The sequence below is a fragment of the Adiantum capillus-veneris genome, chromosome 4, assembly GCF_014529385.1.
Source record: "Adiantum capillus-veneris isolate H3 chromosome 4, ASM1452938v2, whole genome shotgun sequence".
Taxonomy (NCBI): Eukaryota; Viridiplantae; Streptophyta; class Polypodiopsida; order Polypodiales; family Pteridaceae; genus Adiantum; species Adiantum capillus-veneris.
The window spans coordinates 79,098,580-79,108,510 of record NC_140934.1 but is presented as its reverse complement, the minus strand read 5'-3'; the positions used below and the strand labels follow the sequence as shown (position 1 = coordinate 79,108,510).

At 44.0% G+C, this 9,931-nt stretch overlaps 1 protein-coding gene across 1 annotated transcript; it reads right to left on the bottom strand.

Annotated features, from left to right (window-relative positions):
• Window positions 1–3,847: 3,847 nt before the first annotated feature.
• On the bottom strand, window positions 3,848–8,552 carry LOC147459470 (uncharacterized). Its single transcript, XM_086510734.1, has one exon. The coding sequence runs from the start codon at window positions 6,978–6,980 to the stop codon at window positions 6,294–6,296; it is 687 nt and encodes a 228-aa protein (XP_086366860.1). The 5' UTR covers window positions 6,981–8,552; the 3' UTR covers window positions 3,848–6,293.
• Between the last annotated feature and the right edge of the window lie 1,379 nt (window positions 8,553–9,931).

The window sequence follows — 9,931 nt, the reverse complement described above, 5'->3', positions numbered from 1 at the left end:
TAATGATGTTTATGCACTTATCGAAATAAAACTTTCACACCAATGATACTAATAAGATAAGTAACATAAACTTAGCTGCATGATTGATTGATCATGAATCTCCTCGCATCCTCGTATCTAGCACTGCCAAGAGCTTTTTTTAAACCTCACTCTGATACCACTGCTACAGCCGGAAACATGGAGTTCCATGCAAAATACCCGAAATAGCATACTACAAACCATAGAATAGACTAATCAATACACCTAGCAACCACATAGACGCATAATCGACAAGATACACGAACAGAGGGAGACAGAGTGCGAGAGAGAGCAATAGGGCGCGTGCAGACGCACCTCCTAGAGCGGAGTGCTATGCCGGCACGGCGAGAGAGAAGGGAGAGGAGAGGAGAATAACACAAACACTGGGTGTAATCTCCCCCCCGTGCAAGAGTGACCATTTCCCTCTTGCACGTATTTTATTTATAGATTTCTTCAATGGTCAATGTGAGTACAAACGGCCGGCCGGTCATAAATGGCCAAAGCTCATAAAGAGCACTTGAATAAAAAAATGTACAATATATATTTCCATTCGCATAGGCCTAGCTCTCGGTCTAGTCTTTTCCACCTGTCAACTGCAATAAATCATAAAATATCATTTCTATAACAGTGTCCCACAATGTAATATTTTTCCATGCTTTGTAGGACTGTATTGTAAAATTGCTTATATTTCTTTTGATAAGGCTGGCCCAGAAGTCGTCGAAGGAAACATACCTAGCTATCCACTTACCTGCCATCTTGTTAGCTAGCCTTTCAAGATTAAGAATACCCAGACCTCCTCTAATTTTAGGCATACAACTCAAGTATTCTAGGAAACTTTTGCCACCTTCTGAATTTCATCTGTACCCCCCCCACAGAAATCTTCTAGCAAGAGAAATTATGTGGCTAAGCTGAAGCTTGGTGGGTTTCCAGCATGAGAGATAGTAGATAATGGAAGGCAATATATAACGGTTGAGCACAAAGGATCTGGCAGCCAGATTAGGTTGCATGTTTTGCCACATCAGCACCTTATTTTTGAATTTAGCCAATACCCAATCCCATCTTTGGGTCATTGTTACCTTAAAGCCCATCGGTATGCCCAACAATCTTAAGATTTTTCCATCAGGGAGTATCTGACAACCTGCATCAAGTACTATCTGAGGCACTGCACCTTTAGAGGCTTTAACTCTAGTTTTTCGATGATGTATCTATGAACCACTGGCTAGACAGAAGGTGCTTAGATAGTTCATAAAAGCATCAGCAGACCCCTCGTCAAGTTTACACAGAGCATTAGTATCATTAGCAAACATCTGAAGGCATAACTCAACATGTGATCCTGCAATTTGAATACCCTTGAGAGTGCCCTTTCGCATTTGATCCTTCACCAACCACCCTAGAGCATCTGACACTACTGCAAAAAGAAGGGGTGCTATGAGGCACCCTTGCCTAATGGATCTTTTGAGACTAATAAGATCAATAAGATCCCCATTTATAGCTACTTTTGCAAAAACATTTCCAAGTAAAACATGCACAAATTTTATGAACCTTTTTTCAAAGCCAATATCATGTAGGGCTTGCAGTATGAAGTCCCACTCAACTCTATCATAGGATTTATCAAATTCTACTTTGAAAAAAAGGAAATCATCAGTTTCATTAGCATATTCCATACCCTCCCATAGAGAAATAATAGCATCCAGAATAAATCTACCTTTAATGAAACCTTTTTGTTCTTTGAGAATGATAGTGTCCATTAGGGGGCTAAGTTTTCTGGCCAGTGCTAGAGCATAGATTTTATAGATATAAGTCAAACAGGTAATGGGTCTGTAGTTGTTCAACTCCTCATTGTTGCCTTTTTTTATGAAGGAGCTTGACCACCCCTGTATTAATACAAGCTGGAAGAGATCCTTTTTTAACAGCTTCTTGCCACACCATCATCAAGTAAGGGGTCACAAAATCTTTGTACATTTTAAAGAATTCATTTGGTACTCCATCCAGCCCAGGAGACTTACCAGCTTTCAATTTATCAATGCATTCTTTGAGCTCCCCTTCAGAGACAGTGCTTCAAGGGAGATGGACATTTCAGTTGGCACAGTATTCCCACTTAGCAAGGCTATTTGTACACTTGCTTCTTGAGTCTTCTTGTCTCTTATGGGAGCTTCAGAGAATACTTTGGTAGAGTGATCATGAGCTATGGTTAAGTTCTCGTTTTGGGTATGGGCCAGGAGACCTCCCTACCTCCTAACGGGGGGTATGAATTCCTTATCCTTCTTCTTCTTAAGTAGCTGAAACATGTTTCTGGTAGGCCTATCTATCTTACCAGCCCAGTATTCCCTAGTGAAAGAAAGGGCACTGTTGGCTTCAAGGATCTCTTCCAGCGTGAGTTCATTTCTGAGCTCAGTGAGTCTCTTAGAGGGGTGGTCAGAACTGGTTGAGCTTTTCTCAAGCATGGAGAGCTCCCCATGATCATTCTTCTTTTAGCTCTAAGGTCTTTGGCCATTTTTTAAAACATGGTCAGAGTCTGCTAAATCTGATACAAAGCTACCTCCTAAGCTTTACCTGGGATCTATTAGTACAAAAAGCACAATGCAGAATGTTTTTTACCTTTTTACCTGGTATAATCCTTGTCTTCTTTTGATTCTTTCCGCCTTAGTGCGAAAAAAAGAAGGCTTTACGCTCATTGAACTATGAGGAATAATTTACCTCCGACAATGTTTCACTTTCTTTTTCCTATTTTGTTTTTGGAAAAAAATTGTTTTTGTCTTTACTGGCTTCTTCTTCTATATGATATGACACACGAATATGCATGGGAAGATGTGGATTCCATCCTCTTTCTTTCGCGCACACAGAGTAGCAAAAACCGGAGTCATTTCGTAGGTTTGAACTCGGATAGATTGGCCTGGCAATTCAGCTATCGACCTCGGCAGAGCTCTTTCGGTGTTAACAATCTACATATAAATTGCAACTCCCTCCTTTATCTGCATTGTTTCCTACTGCTACTTATGGCCTTCGTGCTCAGCTCTATGCCACCTGCATCGACGATCTCTGCTTTGGTTGCTCGCCCACATGCATGCGTCGACCTCTGCTTTGGTTACTCAATCAAATTGGCATCAATGTAAAATTCCATCCGTACTTTTTCCCCCCAAAAAATTATAGGCACATATATACTTTACTTTATTCATTTGTATCTACAAAGATTCCTCCACATCCTTATGCTTCGTGGAATGGTAAGTGAAATTCCCTTTAGATATCAAGAATCGAGTTGTACACGTTCAGGTATCATGCTCCCATTCATTGCACTAACCAGCCCGGCCAATTCGTTGAGTGGCAGTGTAAGTCAGCTCATTCAATAAAAACTAAAAAAAACTTTTCTTAGCCTGCACTCCCAAGCCGAACCGTGCATTCTGTCAGCTACCTCTCCTGCAACAGTTGTGTCTATCGTAGACCTTGCCGCATGGCTATTATCTGTCGTCCCACTCCACAACAGATGCATATGCCGATGACCTCATTGTATGGAGGCACTCATTTGTAACCCTTTTGTTTACTTCAACGCGGTGGAAAGGGGGAAACGGGAAAACCACCAGCACACTTGGTGAATGCCTCTCTATAGCCCAGGGATCTCACAACACCCCTATCCCCTTCTAATCACACACTCAGACTCCCAATCTGCAAAAGACTACAAGCCAAACCCGTACCCAGCCAACCCTAATTGCATAGACTTGACCACAAAGCAAGCAAGCTTGGCTTAAGCTTCCACCTCTTTCAAAGAACCTTATGCCAAGCAAAACAACCTTGACACTTTCAGACAATTCGAGATTGATGAAAAGAAAAATTTGCTTATAAGCTTACAACCTTCTTTCACCCAGACTCTCGACTGCCCGATTTCACACACCTCAAAGCATATTAAACTTCTAACATTCACAAATTCCTATGCAACAAGGCACACGCTTGGCCTATAATGTTTCTCCACATATACACTCATGCACTCGACACACACCAAAAATCCATAAATGGTTATGCCTAACAAGACATGAGGATAAGAGAGACAATAATCATTGGTTGCTGACTGGAATGGATCGATATCATGGTAGTATGTTATCACACAGTTGGGCAATGATGGAGTCCATAATACCAATGTTTTGGAGCATAAATGTTTCCATCCTTCTCGATGATCTTCTACGAACAGGATCAACCTCCAACCCTTCTTCCATGCTCCCGCCTGGCGACTTCTTTCTCCGTGGCTCGAGGCCTCGGACAACCCATACTTATTGCACTATGGCTGCCCTCCTTCAGTGCTATCTTCTTCCCTTGAAGCTCGCAATCTTGGATAGCACTCCTCTTTAGTGTTCTCTGAGAGATACTTTCCTCAGCCTCCCCCTTTTGCTATGCTCAATCCCCCTTCATAAACTTCTCCTCCTCCTCTCAACCTCCTCCAGATGATGCTCCTCTTCAACACTTCCCTCTTCTTGGCGTGGGCTGCCCTTCACCACCCCATTGGTGGCCTCTGTATATTTAACCCCCTGCAACACTACTTGGATGTCCCCTCCCCCTTGCTCATGGCCGCCTTCTTCTCCTCTGCAACGCTCCCTTGAGGCCCCCAATCACTGGTGGCTCGAGCGTGTCTCCTTTTCGGAGCTCTTCTCTTTTCCTGCCATTGGCGGGCCTCCTTTTCCCATGCAGCCAGTGCCCCTCCTGTATCCAAATGGTGCCACCCCATGCAACCCTCCAACCCTCCAGATGGCACCTCTTTCCGTCAAGTAGCCCGGCACCCTCCAGTAGCTCGTTTTTTTTTTCCTGTTGCAACCTTTAAAAAACGTTTTTTGCCCTTTTTTCTAACTCCGGGCTTGGGCAATGCTCCCATCACTTGGCCATATTGATACCAGCCCTTCATACCATACCACAAGGGGGCATGCTCCTATACCAGGGCTTGATAGCCACAAAAGTGCATAAAAGCCGCTCCAAGGTGTCAAGATACCCGCCAATAGAAGCGCCAACCGTCACGAACGTCGACAACATCAAAGGGATATCCACTTGCTTGGGGACTCGATTAACAAACAAAAATCTCATATCCTCAAGCACATGAAAAGCCCTGCACCCGCGTATCTTGACCATCCCTTTTGGCATACATACCATAGTTTCTTCCGACTATTAACAAAGATCAAAAAAACAATACTTGACTTGTAAAGGGCCACATTTGGCATGCATACCAGTGCGGTACTTGCTCAAAACTGCATCTAATATCTATCCAAGTACGCTATCATCAATCTGTCTGCTGCCATGCACCTGTTGCTGACAATTTCTCGGGTCGACACGGCTTGGGTGCACCATTGTTGATCATTCATGCTCAACCATAGCATTATTTCTATAAAATAAGACTGTATACGGAGAATGATATAAGATAGCTACATAGACTGCATAAGAAATAGTGGCTATATAGATAGGATAGATATAGAGAGAAAATCATCTGCTACTGCATCACCCGCCAGGGTCAAATGGAAAGCTCACAGCTTCCCCAATCATAGTGTAGGCTCCACCTGGATCAGAAACAAAACAATGGTCGTGGTCATCCACCTGTAAAGCATGCACATTGAGAAAGCTCTTCTTTGCACTTGTAGGCCAATAGACACGCCATGACCCTTTTAGCTCTTCATAGCATGGAGCTTTGTAAGTCTTCGTGTCTGCTATAAGCATACTTTCCATCACTTGAGAAACCTGAATCATAAGCAACTATCCTGCCATGTGCTGCAGAACCCTCCATAGTATAGGCCACTTCAAAAAAACCTCACCACTGACACAAAAATACCTGTAAAGAAACCTCCAATAACACATGTATCCATAGCATCACATAAAATAGCAAAACCCTTCAATTTGCCTCCACCTGCTACATAGCCAAGCAAACGTGATCCCTTTGCAAACCTGTATCCAAACCCTCTAAACATGGCTCCAAAACCATCTTTTCAGACTTAAGAGCATGACTTGCTAGAGCTTCAACCTGTTCAAATACCTCATCACCTGCAAGGTTGGTGGCACCTTCCTCTTTGCATGGAGCCTCTCCCTTATAGGCTGCACCTGTATGAGTTTCCGTAGAGTCATCTACCGGAGCTAGCTCTCCACGGTTACACACAAACTCTGAAACTTCAAAGTACACCTCGACATGCCCATCAAGGCAAAGTTGCCCCACCCCCTGCATAGAAAAATCAACTTGACCTACCACAGTTTCTATTCCTATCTCTTGCAAGTCATCCTCAAAAACCTGCTCTTGACTTAGGTTGGATTCACAATCAAACCATACCTCTTTCACCATCACAAGACATTTGATAGGGCTGCTCGACTCGCAAATTCACACAAGGTGCAACACTATACTTCTCTTCGACATTTAGCTGGCTGGCAGGCAACTCACATACATATTTTTCCACTTCATCTACATGAAAAACATCATAAATCTCATACCTAGAAGACCGGGATTCTGTCTCCCATGTAGCATCCATATCCAAACTTCTTGTGGAGCTATGAGAACTTTCAGACTCTTCTTCTAATCTTACTGGTTCTCGCACCTTTGTTGTCTGCCTCGTTGCTGGCTCTAGAGCTAACACCTCTTCTTTACGATCTTCTATCACCTCGTCCTCTTGAGGAAGCAAACTAGGTGGCACTCTGAATATGCCCCTCCATATCTTTTGAGACCTGATTGGCACTTCTTCTACCTTTTCTAGCCTAGCATCAGCTTCATGTTCTTTGATCAAATGCATATCAAGAAAATGAGCTTTTACCTTTTGATGCTCCTCAATCTGTTTGGGCCTAGGTCCACTAGCTACCGTGATTGTAGATTGCAACAATCCTGCCTCCATCTTCTTCTTCATCTTTCGACTCTTTGCTCTGGCGACTTTGGCTGCGTCATCATAGGTACTTGGATCTTCATAATCCACTCTCTCACGAAATAGGGATGCAAGCAAGATAGAAACCTTTTCCATTTAAAATATCCCGCATTTTTTGCTTGGGTAGCAGCCACAAAATCCCCCCAATAAGCTTCAAATTTATCAACAAAAGCATCAAAAGTTTCACTTACTTCCTGCTGCAAGCCTTTGATCTTTACATCTGCTTCCAAAGCCGACACCACCCTTCGATACCTTTGTAAAAAGTGCTCTCAAAATCTGATCTAGTTCTACTTGTGCACATCTTCTAAGCCATCGAACCAAACTTCTGCTTTACCTCGCAGCACCAAAGGTAGAACCCGGAGCTTTGCTTCATCAGCTGGCATCTACGATACTGCCATCATAAATAGCTCAAAATGGGCACTCCAATCGTTAGCATCTTCATCTCCTTTGAACACTGGACCAAACTCCTGCTTCATCTTGATTCACGAACACTTGGTTAGGAAGCAATTAGTGGATCCTTAGTGGGGGCACCACAAGATGGAAAGGGGGAAATGGGAAAACCACCAGCACACTTGGTGAATGCCTCTCTATAGCCCAGTGATCTCACAACACCCTATCCCCTACTAATCACATATAGCCCAGGGATCTCACAACACCCTATCCCCTACTAATCACACACTCAGACTCCCAATCTGCAAAAGACTACTAACCAAACCCGTACCCAACCAACCCTAATTGCATAGACTTGATCACAAAGCAAGCAAGATTGGCTTAAGCTTCCACCTCTTTCAAAGAACCTTATGCCAGGCAAAACAACCTTGACACTCTCACACAATTCTAGATTGATGAAAACACAAATTTGCTTATAAGCTTACAACCTTCATTCACCCAGACTCTCGACTCCCTGATTTCACACACCTCAAAGCATATTAAACTTCTACATTCACAAATTCCTATGCAACAAGGCACACGCTTGGCCTATAATGTTTCCCCACTTATAAACTCATGCACTCGACACACACCGAAAACCCAGACATGGTTATGCCTAACGAGACATGAGGATGAGAGAGACAATAATCATTGGTTGGTGATTGGAATGGATCGATATCATGGCAGTATCTTATCACACAGTTGGGCAATGATGGAGCCCATAATACCAATGTTTTGGAGCATAAATGTTTCCATCCTTCTCGATGATCTTCAATGAAGACGATCAACCTCCAACCCTTATTCCATGCTGCTGCCTGGAGGCTTCCTTCTCTGTGGCTCGCGGCCTCGGACAACCCATACTTATTGCGCTATGGCTACCCTCCTTCAACGCTATCTTCTTCCCTTGCAGCTCGAAATCTTGGATAGCACTCCTCTTTAGTGTTCTTTGAGAGATCCTTTCCTCAGCCTCCCCTTTTTGCTATGCTCAACCCCCCTTCAGAAACTTCTCCTCCTCCTCTCAACCTCCTCCAGATGATGCTCCTCTTCAGCTCTTCCCTCTTCTTGGTGTGGGCTGCCCTTCACCATCCCATTGGTGGCCTCTCTATATGGAACCCCCTGTAGCACTACTTGGATGCCCCCACCCCCTTGCTCATGGCCGCCTTCTCCTCCTCTGCAGCGCTCCCTTGAGGCCCCCAATCACTAGCGGCTCGAGCCTATCTCCTTTTCGGAGCTCTTGGAGCTCTTCTCTTTTCTTGCCACTGGCGGGCCTCCTTTTCCCATGCAACGAGTTCCCCCCCTGTATCCAGATGGCGTCACCCCATGCAACCCTCCAGATGGCAACTCTTTCCTCCAAGCATCCAGCCACCCTCCAGTAGCTCGTTTCTTTTTCGTGTTGCAACCTTTAAAAAACACGTTTTTCCTTTTTTTTAACTCCGGGCTTGGGCAATGTTCCCACCGAAAGCAATCGACACTTGGCCATATTGATGCCGGCCCTTCATACCATACCACAAGGGTGCATGCTCCTATACCAAGGCTTGATAGCCACAAAAGAGCATAAAAGCCGCTCCAAGGTGTCAAGATACCCGCTAATAGAAGTGACAACCATCACGAACGTCGACAACATCAAAGGGATATCCACTTGCTTGGGGATTCGATTGACAAACAAAAAACTCACATCCTCAAGCACATGAAAATCCCGGCACCCGCGGATCTTGACTATCCCTTTTGGCATAGATACCATAGTTGCTTCCGACTATTAACAAAGCTCAAAAAAACAATACTTGACCTGCAAAGGGCTACATTTGGCATGCATACCACTGCGGTGTCGTGCAGCTCCGCTTCCATTATAAGAAAAAGAGCAGAGAAATGCAAGCTAAGCTTCTTTGAAGCCTACACATTCACTGAGCAGTGATCAAGGCTTGATAACACGTCAAGTTTAATTATAAATGTATGCCAGATGTAGCTTTAAAGGGCCAAATGATGCCTTAATGATGCTAAAAAGGGCTATGCTTGAAGTGAGAATAGATGGGATATTATGATCCAAAACTGGAGTGCTTGAAGTGCTCTATCGGCTTGTCTTTACGGCTCATCGATTGGAGCTACAATGAAGAAGTTATGGCAGTTTAAAGTTCAAGTCAATTGCAGATCTGTACCGTATTGGGCAACTGCAGATGAGGTGACAAAAATAAAATGAATACACGGGCTTGAAGTGCTCACTTTGTGGAGCGCGTTGGTCTTTTCAGATCAGTGATCGGAGTCTGAGTCGCCAAGATATTGGCCGATGAAGATTCACCAAGGGTCGGCTCCGTACCAGTTCGACCCGCTCGATCGGTGTGCCATTTTGGAATTTTGAGCTTCATCCATGTTTTGATATGCGGGAGCAACAAGTGCTTTAGGGGTATCATGTCTGAAATGATGTCTCTTGGAATCCAATGATTGCGGGGAAAGGCCAACACTACTGCGGATTGTTGGAGAAAAATAAGTTGTTAGGCACTGCTTGGCCGATGTGTATACTAAATGTGATGTTGTTTTACGAAAGCACAAAAAGTGCTTGAAGAGATTCGTGTTCGGAATGTGGCCTCTTGGAATGCATTGATTGCGGGATTTACGCGAAGGTG

Bases quoted from the DNA above. Each gene is read 5' to 3' on its own strand.
- LOC147459470 (XM_086510734.1), bottom strand. From the start codon at position 6,980: ATGGAAAAGGTTTCTATCTTGCTTGCATCCCTATTTCGTGAGAGAGTG.